General features: G+C 43.4%; 1 protein-coding gene across 12 annotated transcripts in view; it reads right to left on the bottom strand.

Annotated features, from left to right (window-relative positions):
- Positions 1 to 20,149, bottom strand: part of FAT3 (FAT atypical cadherin 3) — a 409,192-nt gene that overhangs the window by 208,483 nt on the left and 180,560 nt on the right. For all 12 annotated transcript variants that reach the window (XM_026843787.1, XM_026842179.1, XM_026845464.1 and 9 more), the window contains exon 3: positions 12,369 to 12,683. In XM_026843787.1, coding sequence (XP_026699588.1) covers positions 12,369 to 12,683 — 315 coding nt within the window. The remainder of the gene's footprint in view (positions 1 to 12,368; positions 12,684 to 20,149) is intronic.

The raw sequence follows: 20,149 nt of genomic DNA, 5'->3' as shown, positions 1-20,149 counted from the left end.
GAGCATTCATGATGCCAAAAGCCAAGTGCATGCACATATATGGGTAAAACATTCCTGAACATGGAATATTTTCTGTGTGATGCAACTGTCTCTACACAGTCAGTTCAACAAAATATGTATTATTTTCTTCATGTTTTCATCTCTTTTTCTCATGTTTGTTTATAAGCAAAACCAACCTTTCTACATAGAAATGTAATCTTCTCCAATATTTTTGTCTTTCCATTAAATCTTTGATTACATTCTCAGTGCTGCTCTTCTGCTGTTAACAAAGCAGCCAGGTAAAGAGGTTAGGCTGATGCCTTGCAGGGTGTTCGTAAAAACCCCACTATTTTGCACAATGAATCCAAGCATAAAGTAGAAACAGAAGTTTTGAAGCTGGAGAGGAATCCTCTTCCTGCAGGCTGAATGAGTAAAAAGCCCTTGAGATCTGCTCTTCTCCTCAACACCAGGTAGCAGGAGGAGAGAATGTACCAACAGGTCGGAGCTCTGCTCGCGGGCAGGGTGTGCAGTCCCTCTATCCAGCTGACCAAAGGAGGACTACATCCAAATCCTGCCTAACTGCTGCTCTGATACTGGGCTGCACATTGCTTAGTAAAGGACTCAGTCCTCAGCAGGCAAACCCAAGTTTCCACACATACAAATTCAGGTCATGTGCATCTTTGAGTCAAAGCTGCAGTTCGCCCCAGTAGACTACTCTGGTCATGTGGTTGCTTAATTTTTTTCCTTTAGAACATAATATTCCCTTAATCAGTTTGGATTACATTGTTACAAGAAAGAAATAAAAAACCCAAGAGAAATCCCTCAAGAAATTATAAGCTTACTTGAAAAGTATCTACAGCATCACCCATATCTAAGCTGTTAATATCATCTAACATTTTTCCATCCCTGCATCTACTTTGGGTAATCTTGTGTGTGTTTATTCTCTGTTTAATCAATCTATTTTGCACCTACTCAATATATTAAATTTAGCAACAATTATTCTTTGTGTCATTTGCAGTATGTTCCCAGGTCCTATCTCAGGAACTGCCTCAAACACATCGAATAATAAGGAAAAAGAGGAAATTCTTCATCTGTTGTTGCCTCTCCTAAAGGATCTCTCTGAATAATATAATCGATGGGTATACAGTGTTTTTTCAGAGATTTAAAAAAAAACCCACCTTGTTCTCACGATAACAAAAATAACTTGAACATCTTTCAGCAATGACAGCATCTTTCCATAATAATATCTTCTTAAGGTTATATGGTCAAATCCTCAGGCAGCACAAACCATATCATTCAGCTGAAGCTTAGTACCATAAGAACCTGTGATTTTTAATTTTTTTTTTTTATACAGCACATTTTATTACATAGTGTCTGCAATTCAAACAAAGGTCAGAAAATACAAGCATATGGTGAATGGAAGCAAAATTAATTATAGCTAAAATATTCTCTTGCAGAGCAGACTTACATTTATCTTTTGGGTATTGTGACTACATTAAAAAAAATGTGAATGTGCATTGCTGTTCATATGCTGTTGGTAAGTTAAAGTTCAGGAAATAATACTTAGGTTTCAAACCAAATCCCTTCAAGATCTGAAAAGCTAACTGCTAATTACCATACAAATAGATCACTGCAGCACAGATTCCTTACACGTAACTCATCTGACAAAAACATGAAATTTCTCTTAGAAGGCAACAAACCCACAGCAGACCATATTCACAGGATGTAGCAAGCAAACACCTTCCTGCACGGAAAGTACAAGTAAATGTAATACTGAGAAAGAAAGAGTATGATTCTTGGGGGGTAGCATGGGACTTAGGATTCTGGGTTTGCTCCTTTGCTCCACGACAGCATCAGAGAAGATTCTTAGGGCTGTGCCTGCATTAGGCTGATGAAGATGGGCTTTGGTTCACCCCCTCAAGAGATATGAGTTAGCTCTGCCCTCACATTGCTTGGGAGGCTTCACCAGAGCCATTCACTCTCCTTGCCCCTGTGCAACCTGGAATCCTCCCTTGCACAATTGTAGGCAACCCAGGCTTGCTGAGACAAAGCAAGAAGGGGAAGGGCTGAAAGGCAGGCATGGGAAATGGTGGGGTAACTGGAAACAGGAGCTACTGGGGCTCCCATGTGCCCAGATAACTTCTGCACACATGGTGGGGACTGCTGGTGCCAGGTCAGCCTTGCTTTCCAGGTTCAGCAGGACAGGATGGGCTGGACTCAGGCCAGTAAGGCTTTGCACTTCATGAGGCCAGTAGCTCTGAAGGCAAATTAAGACCAAATCTTTATTACTGGCATAAGATCAGTTAGTCACTTCCTTTGCCTCAGTTCCCGGCTTGTTAAAAAAGGAACAGTGCTGCTCCACCTTACCATACAGCGTGAAGGAATTAGCTACCATGGCAGGAGAAACCACATATGCACAACAGGTGAGGAAGTAGGGGCATAGCAGAATCCACATGGTGATCAATGTAAAAACAAGGTCACAAGAGCAGGGTCCCTTGTAGGGAGATGCTTCTTAAGATCTGACTTCAGACCTCTTAGATCTCTGCAGAAAGTTTTGTAGAACACGAAAGCTGTGATTAGGGGGGTCTTCCGATATTTAACCCCCAGATCCTGCTTTATTTTTATACATATACATCTCCTGTTAAATTAAGCTCTGTGCGTCTAGACATATGGCAATGCGATCTGTACAATTATATAGATAAGGTCACATACTTAATTGGCAACAGCACTACTAACTTCAAAGAAGTTGTGTCAATCTTCCCAGGAAGAGAAAAGCTCTCTCATTAACATAAAGGGAAGGGGGAAGGAGAGGGGAGAGTAATTTCACAGAAAATAATTATCTCTGGTTATAACAGCATAACTCTGATGGAGAGAGTCAGAGAGAAAAGGAAAAATAACACAAACCCACTGCTAACCTTGATTTTTGAACAGACCAGTTCAGTTGCACTGCAAGGTGACAAGGCTTTGGAGGCTTAGTAGGTGCTGACACAAACTCCTTTGTGACAGAAGACAAAGAAGAATTAATAGTAGGTGATTACTGACGTCATGATGGCTTATACAAATACACTTGTCTTCACAGTTGCCTTCTCTTTCTATTCCCATTTCCCAGCTAGTTTTTTTTTAAATATTCACATGCACCGCAGGTCAAGCTCTTTCTCTCAGACAGAAAATATTTCCATCTTTTTTTGTTTGTATCAAGGATCAGATGTAAACTGAGAGTAAACTATAGCTACAGTCCTTGCCTTTAACTTCCAATCCATACAGAGATATTAGAAAATGCTCACACAATAAGGTGAAGATACATCACTGAAGCCAGTAAAAGTGCCTGTCCTAAGATGACAGTATGAGTGTATTCATTGCAAAGGAGCAAAAGGGGAAAATGCTGATTCAGTATTTTCTGCCTGGGTTTTGCAGGGTCCAACATCATAGACACATATAGCACCTCTGACTGTTGAGCAAAGGTAAATGCAAGTTACTCGACTGATTAAAGAGTAGTAGGAAATAAAAAGAAAATATAAAAACAACTTTCCCTCCACTCCCTCATCCAAGCCTTCACCTCATCTGGGCTAACATCACAGCTTTATTTTCCTCCCTGGCAGCTCCCTCTCCACAACCATACCCCCTGTGCCAGACACCATGCTCACAGGCTCCACATCTCAGCATCCTTAACTCACCAACCTAATTCCCCCTTCCAGAGTTCAGGCTTGGACCACAAGCAATTACTGTAGTGCCAGGGCATTCACTGCTATTGTCATCATAATGTATGGAGGGGTATGATAAGTATCCATAGCATATGCATTGTACATACATTTAACAGGGTTGTGACTCAGTACACAGTTTCACCCAGTGATCTCAATTACGCTTCTGTCATTGATAATAATTCTATCAAGAGTATTTTGCTACCTGGAAATTAATGCAACTGCCCTAATTACAAATTAGTGAAGGAATAGTGCAGCATATGAAAAAGGTAGATGGTTTCTTGACCAGCTCTGACTAGTCATGGCTTCTGGAAATTTATGAATAGAGAAACTAGACTGACAGGCAAGGTAGAAAAATCAGTTTCACAGCTAATAGACCAAGTTAGTTCTGAACAGGACAGAAGATCTGCTCTGCTGATGTTTTTGAAAATAAGAAATGATTGCTGTAATGTACAACAATATAAATTTATAGGATTAATGGCAAAATCGTTGCTGTTCCGGAATGGGTACTGAGGTGGGACAGGAGGGAACTTTTTGGTTATCAAGGAGTAATGTTCTCCATCACAAACACTGTCTCAGTGGCCCCCACCACACTCTTGCCCTTCAGACCTAAGTCTCTACTGAAGCAAATGGGGAGTTCAGGTTTAAAACTGACATTGCGCTGAGTAAGTGAGGACACAATGGTCCAGTCAAGGCAATGGGGATACTACTGAAGCTTCTTACTGTGAAAGAGAACTAAAAAGGTCATCACGGAGATCTAAAGAAAGGTTAAAATTCTATAAGCTATGTTTAAATCTTCTGATTACAAAGAAATGGCATTTATGAGCAGTACTGTATCTTCCAATGCCATTTTAAAAGAGGCACTTGATACCTGAGACATCCAGCAATCTCAACTGTATTCAGTGCTTCATGAATCAAAACCCACGGCTAGGAGAAACCAGGTCTGTTCAGGAGAGATGATAAAGCTGGATTTATTATTTTATTAATAGCAGAATTACTGTAGCCTCAACTAAGGTGACACAGCTCACACCTTTATCCCCTCCACAGATAACACATACAGAGTAAGGAGGGAACCACTGCCAGGGAGGAGGAAAGAGATGGGCTGGATGAGCAAAAATTTTCTCATTTTCAGTGGAATCAGTGGTCTGGCACTAGATTTACTTAATCTAAAAAAGTTTTATATTCCTTTTCATCTTACCATTTCAAAAGTGATGTTCCTCTTTCTTTTTATACGCCTATGAATACATGACTCTGTGCGGATGTCTATTAATGTTGAGATGCCTGAAAAATCAATAACTTGCATTTCCACAGCCTGTTTGAGCTGCAAACTGTCTACTGTGAATTAATTTCCAGGACAATCACATGAGGTAAGAAAATATTTCCACTTACACAAAAAAAGAAAAACAGTGAGTTTAGGTGACTCACTCAAAGTCAAAAGAAGAGTTCATGTCACTGCTGGGCTGCAGCTCAGGAGTTAATTGAACATCTACTCCAGGGAATAAATGTGCCCTGGCAAGAAGATGGACTTGATGATTTACATCCTTTCTCTCCTGTTTGCCTTTTTTTTCCCCCCCTTAATTATTACTATTATTATCACTAGTATTATTGTTATTACGACAAGTTCCTTGAAGCAGGCTTTTAGGTCCCACTGTGATTAAGCACATAGCTCCAACATCGATTGTCCTTTGATTTGCTAGCTGCTCACCCTGGGCTCAAACCACTGGTGTCTAGTTAACAATGAGCTACCCCAAAGCAGAAATTGAAGCTTTTAAAATGCTCAGAAGCTTGATTTTTAACAGTAAGCATGTTATAAAGAAGTCATTAAGAGCCACACTTCTAAATAATACTGAGAAGAAAAAAAAAAAGAGAGAGAGAGTAGATCATTTAGCATGTGTTGATAAGACATAAATTACACAAAGTGGAAGCCAGCTAATGTGTTAAGGGAATTACATTGTGAAAATCTGTTTAAGCTATATATAGTTACAGATCAGTGGCAGATATATTGGGCTGGACTCTGCAACTGTTGGCGAACTCAGCATTTGTATAAACAATGTTAGAGATCACAGAAGGAAGGGAGACCAATTCCTCACCTTTGATTGAAGAGACTTACAATCAATGTTTTCAACCTCTGCAAGGGCAGGTCTTGGACAGGTCAGTTGGACTGCAGGGACACTTACAGGATGAATGGCAGTGAGCATCACGTGATCTGCATAGCCAGTTTACATTGCACACAGAGCTGCCAAACAGGGCTCCGTGGCCAAGGCATGTGCGGGAGATGCCACCAGGTGCCCTTCAAAAGGAGCCTCCTGTGGGAGGGAGGTGATCTACAACACCCTTAAAATTCAACACATGCACTTCCCAAATTGTTCACTACAGCACCTAAAATGCACTCTGGAGGGAGGCAGCAGGTTGGAGTACACAGTCCAAACAAACAAAAAACCTAAAGGCCTTTATTTACAAAATAAAGAAGATCTTATTTCTGAGGATGTTATTTCAGAGGAAGTTTTTATTAAGAGTTTTGCAGGATGCGCAGCATTAACTGCAATGTCAGGAACGTCCCCTACTGATGCAGCCAACCCTCATTATGGGGTGGGAGATGGGAGAACTGCTGGTCAGTGAACTTAGAAACCTGCCCATTCTTGAAGAACAGACTTTTAAAAGCATTAAATGCCCCTTAGAAGAACAGTGACAAATGGACCAAGGTACTACTAAGTATTGCTTGATACTGATATATTCGTTAGAAATGTCATCAGAAGTTATTCTGTTTAATCTTTTCAAATAGTTTGGCATTTCTCTTTAATTATGACATGGTGGAAGATTTTAAATGCCCCTTTCTCTACAGAACCAAGGTATGTTAGTCTTACTCGTCATGCAATGCGACTTGGGTTTAAGCCTGAAAGATGTGCAAGGCTGTTGCAGGGACTACCATTCGCTGTCCATATGGCTTTTTGCATCACCTACAGCACAGCAGGAACAATAATAACTGGATTATTAAAATCACTCAAGTTTGCCTCCCAGAGTAAGCTGTGTCCCCTTGAGATGGTATCTACTGTAAAATCCCAGCAGAACTGAAAAATTCTGGACTATTTCACAGATTTTGTTCCTCTGCTGGAAACACATGGCAAACATGGGCCTTGGAGAACAAAAATTTATCACAGTTCAAGTGCTCTCCTGAATATATAAACCACTATTCTTTCTCTCTCCTCTCTGGCACACCTTTATTTCTGGGCTGAGAAGAGGCACCGTGTATTCAGAAGCTATACTGCTGGCAACCTTCAGGACAGTGCAGGAGCAAGAGCACTGGATTTGGCTCAGTCTGTGAGAGCGAAGAACATGTGTGGGGATTTCTTGGGACAAACCAAACAAAAGCATCCATAAAAATCAGGATGTATTGCAGGAGGGTGAAGCACTGTTTTGCTATGTCAGGGCAAATGTGGCATTCAACCCCAGCAAGATCCTATGCTGGCTGGCTTAGCGAGCGCACAAGAAAGCAAAGCCCAGCCTACTGAGGAGAGTAGCTTTCATATCAATTAAATTCTGACACTCACTAACCCCATAATAGCTTATATAAATATTAATACTACTTCAGCATGAAAATATCCAGTCTGTTTCCAAATCTAGGTGCAGACGTGACAGTTCAGAGACAACTTCCAGAAGCTGAATCTCTGAGCTGGAAATATATACTGACCTACATGTACTATTTCTAAATCCACCAGTGCATCCTGCCTTAAATACCGCAGCAAATACTATTTTGGGACTGTCAGGGGTCTGCCTCTGTTTAAACAGTGCTAGCAAGAGACTAAGCAAGGTGTAACTGAATTTTTCATACACACCAGCATAATTTTAGAGTAAGTTCATTAACATCAATGTGCAAGAGAGTGAAATTTGGTCTGCTGTCATGTTAGTTAAAATATCTCTTAATCTAATGTACTTAAGACTGAAGAGAGGCTTATTGGGTTTGTCCAATATATGTACAACACTAAACAAAATAATGTAATGGTTTGAATTAAAATTCATTGTTTTCTTCAGAGCACAGAAAAGTAATAAATCAATGCAGTAAACTACCCCTGTGCTGTGCTGTGAAATTAACAGCAATATACATGAAATAAAAATAAGAATTTACAGCCATAATCAATCAATTTTTTTTTATTAACTCCATCATCTGTTTTATTTACCTTCTTCCACATGCCTCTCACCCCAAAATAGCTCACTCAGCTTGGGGCAGCTGTGATACTCCCATGGGCTCATCTGGGAGCCGGTCAGCACAGCCACTCCACCAGTGGCTCTGTCTTCCTCCTCCTCCTCCTTCCCAGCCCCATCTCACACCACCCACCAAGGAGCAAATCCCTATGACCCCACGCTCTGCCAAAGCAAGGCTGAGCCCTCCCCAACTTAAAAGTCAGGCTAAGAGGGAAACCCCTGGCTCCCCCAACAGCCACACCAGGGTTTAGGCTGAGCCATGGCTGCTGGAGGTGCCGAGCACTGGGAACACTTACATCGCTGCTGGGTGACATGGCTGGGAAACCAACGTACAGGGGATGCCTTTCCCTGTGGTCATGTAACCTGGAGAATCACTTCATCTATTAGAAAAACATGTTACCTACGCCCTCACAAATCTGTGCCTTTCAATACCTCCTGCCCACTATAAAGAAAAATCCCAATTTGCTCTCTTGGCCCTTCTAAATTTAGGCAGCAGACTGCAGAACAAGGCTGCCTTGTTCTGAAGCATGGATGGTTTATCGTTTCACATATACTCATGTGCGACATTATGTTTGTACCTATGAATATCAGCTCATGAGATAAAAGTGCCATGCTGATGTGCAGGCTGATGTTTGGCTGTATGTTAAAAAAACAACTGAAGTGAGAAAGCAAAGATTTTCATGGGAGGTTGCCCACGCTGTCTTTGCATAACTGTCTAGCTGTGTTCATGTTCCCATCCTCCTACCCCCGAGCACCCATATCAACCCTGAGCCTGCAGGGAAGAGCCCCTGCCACCCCTGTGCACTTGCACTCCTGCAGCAGAACCAGCCCCCAGCAAGAGCACAGGTTGCCCAGGGTGACTTCAGTGCCAAAGTCTTGTCCTGAGCAGCTTTTTAGCGGGCCTTGGCTCCTGCAGGACCAGCTTTTCCTCTCTCAAAAATTAAGAGAGCAAAGAGAAAGTGATAATCCTGAAAGGTCTGAACACTGCCTTCAAAGAGATCCAAATGCATGTGATGTGTTTGCAGCTCAACGGTACCTAAAATAGCTATCCAGAGATGTGCCAGTCTATAAAAAAGTAGGAAGTGACAGGTTGTCTACTAAAAAGTTTCTTCTACCTACAGATATGGCATACAAGGAGTATCATTCCTTCCACTATACAGATAATAAATTAACATTGTAAGATCTGGCTGCAATTACTGTCCTGTATCAGAACTGGGAATGGGACCTGAGCTCCCTACATTCCCGCTTGATGCCTTGATCAGGTGGCAACACACGAAATGCCTCCAGAAATCTGCATGACCTTCATGAGCTATAAAGTGACCGAAAGTGAGCTCCAGAGCATGGCAAACACAGTCATTGCTGAGCTCCAGCAGTCACTGAGGAGCACGAGACTGTGCAAAGGCAGAGAGAGGCAGGCCAGGAGCAGGGTGCAGCACTGCCCAGGGCACTCCTCTTTGTGATGGCAAGAACCATCCAAAAAGAACACAGGATTATTCACCTTGGTCAGGCTGCAGATAACCGCATTTTCTGGAGTCAAGGCAGAAATGTATGAAACAGCACCCACCCACCAGACACATGCTATAAGCTATGACATGCCCTGTGCACTCTGCGCTTTGTAACAAAACCAACTTTGTTGGGACAAAGCACCAAGTCCTCAAAACAAGAAGGAGAGCACAGGAGTCCTTATTCTCCAGAAATAGTGTGAGATTTCTTGCTGCAATATAGCCAGGTGATCTAAGGAAGTGTTCTGCGAACCATGATCCATGCTGCTTTGCGGTGAAGGATCCCAAACTCCTCTCTCCCACCTGTCTTCCTGAGCCTCTGAATAATCTGGGTTTAGGGGATACTCACTTCTAGCTGTTAGAGATTTAACCCTGAGAACATTAGCAAAGCCCAATCAGTTAGGCATCAGAGAAACTTCTCAGTACCCCATGAGCATCCATACACTCCAGCCAACTCCCCATCTCTAGTGGAGGCCAACTTCTTCCTATTCCCATGAAAAGATGTAAAAAATGTGGGATGCTGCATTCGCATTGCCTCTCAGCACCTGATTAGTCACAGGAGTGAGATGTCAGTTTGTTGGCACTGTTTAAACTTCCAAAGTGACACAGAAAGTATAAGATCCCCTTTCTCACAAATGACTGCTCTCCCCCAGCAGCAGGAGCACGCTTGCTCAACCCACGTATGTGGCAATCGCCGCATATGTGGGTTCACGTTAAACCTTTTTGTCTTGATTATACAGCACACTGCCACATTTAGGACTGCTGTGCAAAGCGCTACGTGAGTTACTGCTGTGCTGAATCCCAGCGAGCATATGGGACCGGCAAGCTATAAACTTCCTCTGTGTGCGCAGAAGTTGCCTGTATAAAACAACCAGAGTGTAAAACGCTGTTTTAGAGAAACTAGTGCACTGCAGGGAGATGGCTGAAAGAAGCCTGGCCAGAGACCCCCAAGGGCACTCTCTAGGAAATCCATTATGCTTTTATTCCTCAGACATCAGCATCCCATCTGGAGAAAGCCTCCTGATGTTGAGGCCAGGCAGGCAGACCTCACCACACGTCGACACTTTCTTTCCAAGAGAGATCAAAGTCATTGTGTTCAAAATGACAAACTTCTCTTTTGGCACAAGGCATCTCCATGCACACACACTCTATCAGCTCCATCATTTTCAAAGGCAAAAACAAATTAAAAGAGGCTGCCTTGCCCGGCTCTCACTTCTCTGTGTTTGGCACTGAGGTGGATAGAAGGAAATGGTTTATCTCCTCTATGACAAATCCCAGCCAGCCACCAGCCTGAACGCAATGGGGGCCCTTTGGGGGTTGCCCAAGCAGAAACATTACTCATCCTGAAGCCTTTAAGTACTCAGACACCAATTTCCTCAGTGCAAAATGAAGACGACCCATCTTCAGTGCTAACTGTGGGGAAGATCTCCTTCTTTGGGAAAAGCATCCCTGCCCGCTGCTCTGGCAGGAGGACGAGCCACCCCACACGCCGTGCTGCCAGGCTAGTGTCGGGGGGGGCTGCATCAGGCCCACCTCTGGTCCTCAGCATGGCCTCAGCCCGGTCACCGTGCAGGTAAGCGGAGCTGTGCTGAGCAGGTTGCTGTGTGGACAGGAGGGAAGCACAGGCATTAAACACTGCAGAGTCCTAACTCTGCTACTTTGCCCAGATGGGATTTATGGGGTGGGGAGGGGGAGAAGGGATGCAGATGGAAGAGCCATCTTTGGCCATTTCAAGTGTTAAAAATAAGTGAGATATGTGCCTTAGGGCTTAGCAGATTGAACACAGCGATTATACATGCTCCATGATTCTTCACCTGGGCTTATGCTTGAAAAGATCCTGACCCCTTCTTATGCTACACATTGCAATAGGATTGCCCAGCCAAATGTTGAAAACCTATTTACAGAATGTAATTTTTCTGCACCACATTAAAGATGTTCCCTCTCAGGTCTATTCTTTCTGGTTTTCTAGCTGTTTATAAATTTACAGCAGATATAAATAATTTTTTTTTAAAAAAATCCAAACCCCAGAGCAAAACAAGCATCACAACCAGCATGAGACCCGTGTGAATCCTTGGTAAAAATCAGCCTATTACTGTGAAAGAGCTCCCCGACTCTTTAGCCCTGGACCATGTTGGAGGGTCCCCAAGAGCAAGGGTTGGCCAGGTACACGCCGGCACAAGGACCACCTGTGGCCAAGCACAGGTAGGCAATCAGCAGAGCATCCACAACCTTGGGCTAGGTCTCCTAGGGCCATTTCTTCCTCAGCTGGGCACTGGGGACAGCTGGTTCAGCAAAGACACCAAGGGCAGAGAGATGCACAGAGCCAGTCTGCATGGGCACAATGCTCCACCATGGCGGGGTCAGGCCAGCCAGCAGCAGCACTTTAACTGAAAACTGTATCTGCGACAATGCACCCACAGGCTACATCCTCAGCTGATACAAATCAATGTAAACCCAGATATTTTTTTTTTAAAGGCCAGAGGGGCTTTTAGATTATATAAACTGTCTTTTTGCATAAAACTAGCTATAGAATTACATCCAGCTACTGTAATGTGGAGCCCAGTTACATGTGCTGGACAACAGTCATGGCACTCACTTCAGGGATCACACCCCAGATTACAAAGGACAAGACACCACTCCATGAATTACAACAGCCTGAATCTGCTTCCTAGCATTGCTCTGCAGAGTCAGTGTAGCAAAGTTTCATTCCTATAGGCACAGGGAATAAGCAACAGTCAGAAGGCATTTGGTGACCTACAGAAGAGTGATTGCTGCAGCAGCACATCTGTAGCACATCATCTGCCAGCGCATTTGTGTACCGATGCACAAGAGAATGCTTTGGACACACACAAGATGCTCTAGACACACAACTAACCAGGAAACAGAGGTTTGGAAAGCAATGCAACACCAGCAGATCCTGAAGGGGAACAAGCTGATAAATATTTAAATTGCATTTTCCCACCATCATAAGGCATCAGGATTTTGTTACCTGTTTTAGGATTGATTACAAAGAAGTTCTGAGGATTTCCGCTTGTAATCCGGTAAGTCAGTTTTTCATTAGTGCTGGAGTCAGGGTCCTGTGCTTGGATCTGAATGACAGATACATCCTTCGGGGAGTTTTCCATGACAGCTGGGTAATAGATAGGTTCAGATGTGAGGGGGGCATTGTCATTCATGTCCTCCACTTCAATGTAGACTTCGATGGTAGTGTAGAGTGGGACAACACCGTGATCAGTTGCATACACTGTCAACCAGTAGGATCTGGTTGTCTCACGGTCAAGAATATCTGCTGTGTAGATAACTCCTGCAGAAAAAACAGCAAGCAGAGGATATCAGTAATGGGATCAATGAAACATCACATCTATTTTGATTTGGCTGTACTATAGAAATGTGTTTGGCATATAAGAAATACTCTACCCTTAGCAAAATTAAAGTTGTGCATAAAATGAAAACAGAAACTTGAACTTGGGCATTGTTCCCTGAACCCTGTTCAACACCTCAATCCTTTGTCCAAAGAGATTCAGGGGGGATGTAAAAAAGATGGCTTTTTATAAGTGTCCTAATGTCACAGCCAATTATCTGCTGGGACTGCAGCTGGCAGAGTAACAGAAGAAACACCATCATTTTCTGCTGATGATGTGAACTTGTGCAAACCTTGGTAGAGAGGGATATCACCATTGACAATGAATTGCACAAGAAAAAGTAGATTCTCTTTTCAAACTCCTTGCTAGTGCCCTTTCTAAAGAAGAAAACCTAGGTGGCAGTTTAAAAAAAATCCATTCAAGTTCAGAAAACAGATGGTAAATTTAATAACGAGATCATGCATTGCACAATGATAAAAACCTGGATAACAAGCAATTAAAGCTCACATAGTAGAAGCTCTTAGACAACCAGCATCTCCTCTTTTATCACAGAGAAAAGAAGGGTTTGGCCACTCTACGCATTGGTTTAAGAAAACACCAGCTGGTTTCCTACCTGGTCCTAAGAAACCACAAGAGAAAGTGTGTTTGTATATAACACAGTGGCAGAGAGCACCCACCACTCCACTGAAGTACCACCCCCACCTCCCGCATGGTTCCTGCCATGAAGGACTTCCATCCACCTCATTTCTGCATAAAGTGATTTAGAAATCCATCCTGGTCCTGAAATGAACACCAAAACTATGAACAGAACAGGTAAAAACAGATATAGGGTCCTTAAACCAGAAACACCGCTGAGCATTGGAAGACCTGTTTGTATTTGTGTATCCGAACGTCCACTGACTTGAACATTGACCACGAATGCAGAGGATGAAATCAGCCAGTACCACACACACAACCACACCAGCTTCAAAATAAGTAAATGCACTTTCCCACCACTTCTGCAACACTTGTCCCCCTCATCTGCGCGGGACATGACACCAAGAACATTTTCCTTTCCTAATACCGCGTTATTAAATCTTGGGCTACATTAATATGGTGGCTCTCAAGCTTTAGATATACTAAAAAGGACAGTTGGCAAACCATTATTAACTCATGTCATTAGCAGATGGAGACTGGTGGAGAAGTTTCAGGGCAAGACAGGAATACAGGAAACTTGAATTTAATCTCAGATGTGCTTGATGCTACTTAGAACAATGTTATCAGTTAATCTGAGGAAAGCGGTGCTTTAAGATCAGTACCAATAAGGGATGTGTGTGCCTTTTGGCTTTTTGGGTTTCTTAAGTATCAGACTGCACTGGAAGTTTCTATGATGGTCTGAAGTCTTAGGAAAGTTTTGAAGACCCTGGAATAGGCAGAGAGGTGTTTCAGGCAGACTTTGGGCATTGCTAAGGTGGGCTCGTGCTCAGCCACTCTGCAGAGCACCAGCTGCCAAGAAGGGATCCTCCTCACGAGTCCTACCAGGAGCCCTTCTTAATGAGGTATGTAAAGTTGAGACGGAATTTATCTGCATTGCTCCTCAGCATCACTCTTACAAGTTATGCATCAAATCTGGCAATTAATTAATAATGACACTGAATTCAGACAAGACCTTTGGTTTAAAAGTTAACTGGTAAATCTATTCCATTTCCTGAAGGGCAGCCATGATGGCCCTGTGCTCCTGAGACACCAGCAGAAGGGATGGATTTGGGAGTATGGTAGAGCTTCTGATATCTAATGCTATGAACAGTGCCGGTGCCAACCTCCTTGGACCTTTCACAGCAGAACACACCCTGTACTGAAGTTTACCAGCAAAATTAGTAAACTGCTTTCATGAGGGGTAGCAGCAAGCAGCGAATGATGTAACTTCAGTCCTAAGGGACTACACCCCTGGTGTGAGACAGAGAAGCCCACCAAGTCAGAAGGGATGTTGCCTGTCCCCAGGGAGTCAGGCCCTGGCTTGTGACATCCCCCAGCCAACTCTGGGCAGGAGGCAGCGCAGAACTCACCACACAGTTACAGAGATACCTGACATACTTGCACTTGTCTTACATCTTTTCTCAAAATTTTCTAAATTTTTTTTTGTTTGGGATTTTTTTATTATGTTTTTTAATGCTAGTTTGAACCAAGTGTTTTCCTATAATTTGATCAAACACATAGAGAGGAAGGGGAAAGGAGCAGTACCAGTTCTAGCCATGTATGGGCTTAGGTCTTTTTCCAGTAACATCAGATCCATGTCCTTCTTGCTCAGATATATTATTCACTCAACAAAGGTGAGTAATTCAGCGCTGGAGGACAAAGGCAGAGTGTATTCTAAATATTCTTGTCGGCAGCAGCCTGTGATATGTAACGACTTTCAGTAGAAACATGGGTGAAATATGTAGTGAACTGTGATGAAAATGCCTACAAGTCCAGAAGAGAAATTACATTGCAGGGATGAGAAGAGCCCATAATAAATGACACCCCATGGAAACAGATAAATAAAATAAAATCCATGTGGGCAAGGATGAGGCAAAAAATGATGAACATTAGAGCTCCTAGAGATGTTGATTTATTCAGAAGACAAGAAGAATTATTTTAGATCTTTAAACAAAATTTGAAACAAGTAGGGTTTTCCCCCAGTGAGAGCACGGAAGGTTTTAGCAGATTAACCTCTGTTTATGAAGCTGAATTTCACCAATACTGAGCTGATAATAAATCCACCTCCTGAGTCACTCCTTCATTTTATGACTCCTGGCAACAGTTTCTTTCCATTTCTGTATTTCAGAAGGAAAGGATCATTGAACAAGTGTTAGCAACTGCCAACGGGTCTGCTACACTGGTTCTTCTTTTTACTTTTGATTTATTAAAAGGTCCCAGATATAAATTAATTCCTTTTGCTCAATATGTCTTGTCATTTCACCTGTCACCACCATGCAGCAGCTTGATAAATAAGAAGGTCTTTGTTCGCTTTCAGATTTTCCACATGGAAACCCTCACGTTGCCCCAGGAGCAGCTTCTACTGTGCTCTCAAATGTCCTGCACAAAGTGCCTCCTTGCTGTGTAACCAAATATGGGTCTAAAGTTAGAACCCACAAGAACACACCTGCTGCTTGAATATTTAACCAATCTCTCTATGTAGGTATGTGTAACACCTTCCAGATGGATGTCAAACTTTGTATGAGATGTTAACTCTGAAGACTAATGATGACACTTGATTATCAGCACTGCTTCTTCATTACCATGAAATGAAAGGCAAAAAGGCTGATAGAGCTGGGACAAGGAGCTGCAAAATATTTCCTGAGGTAGTCCACAGTTAGCCTCTTATTCACTTTAGCTGAGTGAAAGCATGGGAAAGGCCAAGAATATCCCTGCATAAAACCACAACAAATCCAGGAAAGATCTCACTTACTTCAAAGCTTATAGATATTAACAGATACTAAAGAAAGACAGAACTTTGTTTTCAGGGCCAGGAGAGCAGGGGGGAGGAGAGGCCTTTGGGAGCAGCTCTAAGGCTTTTCTTGGACAGCCTTTGTGGTGCACTCTTCCCAGCTGCTTGCTAATTAGAAGAGAAACATGAACAAGGTAATGACAACTACGCTAAACAAATCAAGAAATAAGAAGAAACACCAGCAAAGATCCTGAAAATTTCAAAGTGATTAAAAAAGAAAAAGTTCCAAGATTTTGCAGACACATTTCTGAACAAGACAGAAAAACAGATGCTCCCATCCGCTGGGACTGTAGCCACGGAAGCACTACTATTTCTACAATTTCTGCAATCCAACCGAGCAGTCTGTAAGTGAACTCTTTATGTCGCCCCCAGCCAGATTTTACAGTATCCCTGAAGGACTGAAGCCAGCACTTCCTCAAGCCCAGGGCAGTCTCTGAAATAAAGCCAGCCATCAATCCAAAAAGCGGTGCCACCGATATGCTTGCCACTGCATTCCTCCAAGTTCATTTGCCCTATGTGATTCACCAAGCACCACATGCATGACGAATACTATAAGTGAAAAATAACAACAGAGTGCATTAAAGCCTGATTAAAATCCTGGGCACATTTATATGTAAATTAAGTGCAGCCCTTGGGCTCGGCAATGTGCCAGCAATGCAAAGGTTGTGTGCTTGTTTCCCTTAAAGGCATGTTTTCCCTCTTTCCCTGGGAAAATAATGGGATAATGTTTTCTGTATGGCTCCTGCAAGTAGCACACAGGGAGACACTACATTATAAAGGGTGAAGGCAAAAACAATAGGAGTGTGAAGCCAACAGATATTAAAGTGGACAAAGAATCAGCCAAATGGATTTCCTTCCTGCCTCTCCCACTGATTTACTGCACATCTTTCAGCAGACCACTTCAAATGATGCACTCCACTCAAAAATTATCTCAAAGTTATGTATTTACTATAGTCATGTGAAACACAAGAGCCTCTTAAAACAAAAAGGGATCAGAGAAAAGTATTATTTCTTTGCTCATCTCTTTTTTGCCCCCTGTTTGTTTACCTTACGTGTTTGACCGTACTTTGTGTATAGGTCATGTGATGAATGGACCTGCCACAGCTCTGCAAGAGAGTGTTTATTGGAGCTGTCAGCCCATGTGTTTACATAGGTGCCCATCGCCATGGATATCTGCTTTGCACATACGTTCCTCCTAAAAGTCAGATCATCCTTCATGAATACTCTCAATAGCACAAACATTGAAAAGAGTTCAATTGTGGTTAGGTTTTTTTCAAGGAAAGATTAAAAGACAACTTGGTGGTATCTAAGAAGCTGGGCAAGGAAAAGTAGAGGAGAGTAATGAGGCTCTTTAGCTGAGAAAAACAAATCAAGATCTGATGGCTAGAGTCAATGGCAGAAAAACTAGAGCACAAATACTCAATGGGGAGGATATCTGGCAAGAGCAACTGCTTGCCAGGGATGGGCCGGAATCTCCTATCATTTGGTATCTTGTTACTGGGACAATATAACCTATTCACCTACCCAAGTTACTAGCCTGGATGCAAAAATAATGTAATGTGATTTTGCTCAGTAGCCTGTGTTATAAATGTTGCCAGTATAAGTAGAGTCATACTCAGTTTCAGCAAATGATGAGCAAGACGCAGGGAGATTCCTGCGCAGACAGAAAGAGGACTGACTTGGAAGTATCTGCTACTCTTCCAAAAACTTCTATCACACATAAGTATTACATAAAATCCTGTAATTATCTCTTTTTCAAAATACTGCAGTGGTCTTACAGGGGGACATCATGCTTAACGCCGTTACAGCTCTTCCTAGTTGTTCAGTTGTGAAGAACCTCAATGACAAGATGTGTCTTGCTCTTCTCACCCTCTTTCAGGAATATGAAGTTATTGTACAAATCTGCATCTCAGACTGGGAAATTAGGAATGGCTGGATAAGGTGAACAACCCACTTATTCCCAAAGCCTGACCCAGGAGTAGCCACGGAGGGGGCAGGAGGAATGGAAAGCAGCAAAGGCAGAGCCTGTCCTCAGCACAAGCTGCAGAGCAGGATGGAGGTGACACCTCGGCAGCATCCCCCCAGATGTTCCCAGACAGAGTGTAGCATGCACCTTCCTACCCAAAGACAGCTCTTTGCTAGTGCAAATGTAAAGTTTAGGGGTTCAAGCAGTGTCCCAGGTTTGAGTGAGTGATGGGGTTTTTGGTAGCGGGGGATGGGGCTACAGCAGTGTCCCCCTGTGAGAAGCTTCTCGAAGCTCCCCCAGCTCCAAGTTGGACTTGTGTTTGCACCAAGGCCAGGCCAACTACCTGTGCCTCTGCCATAAGGTATTTAAGAAGGGGAGCCTCGGAGGAGAAGTGGGAATTGTGAGAAGAAGTTGCGACACGTATGCGCACACTGAGGTCAGTGGAAGGAGGGACGAGGAAGGCAGGGAGGAGCACAGGTGCACCCACCCTACAGCCTGTGGTGAGACGGCAGGGCTGCCACACTGCCACCATGGAGGTCACCGGTGGAGCAGCTGCTGACCTGTGGCCTGTGGAGGACCCCATGCCGGAGCAGATGGACGTACCTGAAGGAGACTGGGAGTCTGTGGGGAGAAGAAGCCCCGGCGGTTGTAGTTTGGCACTGGGAGGACTGCAACACATGGGGGTGACCCATGCCAGAGCAGCCAGGGAAATGCTGCAGCCTGTGGGAGGGACTCATGTCAGAGAAAGTTTGTGGAGGACTGTCTCCTGCAAGGGGGGAACTATGCTGGAGCAGGAGAAGAATGGCAGAAGCTCTCCCCCTCCTTCCTCGAGGAGAAAGAAGTGGCAGGACTGGCTACACCCCCATTCCTTGTCCTCTGCACCACTGGCGGGGAGGAGGTAGAGATATTAGGTACCTGAGTCCGGGAAGAAGGGAGGAGTGGGGGGAAGTTTAAGATGTTGTAATACTTCTCACTGTCTTACTCTGTCCATTAAGTGTTGTTGTTAGTGTCTGAATTAAAGCAATGTTCTTTTTTCCTTCCTCTAAGGAGTCTGCTTTCTGCCCATGACCATAATAGATGAATCTTCCCTCCCTGTCCTTATCTTGATTCCTGAATCTTTCATCTTTCACTTTATTTTCCCTTCCAAGTGTGTGTGTGTGTGTGCTGTCTCTGTGCATCACACTCCCCTCTTCCCTGCGTTGTTCATGTTCAAGAGCAGTGTGGCTATTAAACCCCTTTCAGAGGTTCTTTTTCTCTCCTTTTTGATTGCTCCTCTGGGTTTATGTTTGGATAGAGAGAAAGATAAAGGCAGATTTCAGAGTTAATATTGTTACTCTTTTCATAAGGTTGTTCATTTGCTGTGGGCTGAAAGAAACAGCAGCAAAGTGGGGGGAAAAAGATGATTCTATTTCCAGCATAATATATATATATAGCTAACAGGTGAAAGACATTTACTAGGTGGAATATTCGCAATAGTCCCATGTCTGCTCTGGCCAACCATTCCTGGGACAACACTCCTCCATGCTAAGATCCATCAGAAGAGCCAGTGCCCTTTTATGTTGTACTTGAGCCTAGGTAGGGTCAGCATGACCTTCCTCAGCATGAGGGATCACTTGCTTCTCAGGGCAGCCTCCCCCAGCAACCGGGCTCCCCTGCAGCGCTGCCTCGGCTTCCCTCCACCTCCCTCAGCACCAGTACAAAACAGTTGAAGCAGATCAGCACAGATTTTGCAGAAGGGTTCCCAAAACAATCTCTCATACTGTAGGCAGTACAAAAGATACAGAGCTCTGTGTAAAGAAAGAGGACCCTGCACAGAGGTCCCTTGCCAAGACTTTTATCAGAATCCTTTTGAGCATCTTTTGCCTTTTTTCTCCATCTCTTCTTCCTGCTTCAGCTTTGCTCTGCTTCTGATCTTGTTTCTAAAATAACCAGGAGAAACCCTTCTTTTTAAAATAGCTTCACAGTCCTCCCAGCAG

Source organism: Athene cunicularia (genome assembly GCF_003259725.1).
Source record: "Athene cunicularia isolate RWA chromosome 1 unlocalized genomic scaffold, athCun1 chr1_part1, whole genome shotgun sequence".
Classification (NCBI taxonomy): domain Eukaryota; kingdom Metazoa; phylum Chordata; class Aves; order Strigiformes; family Strigidae; genus Athene; species Athene cunicularia.
This window is presented reverse-complemented; position numbering and strand designations above follow the sequence as displayed.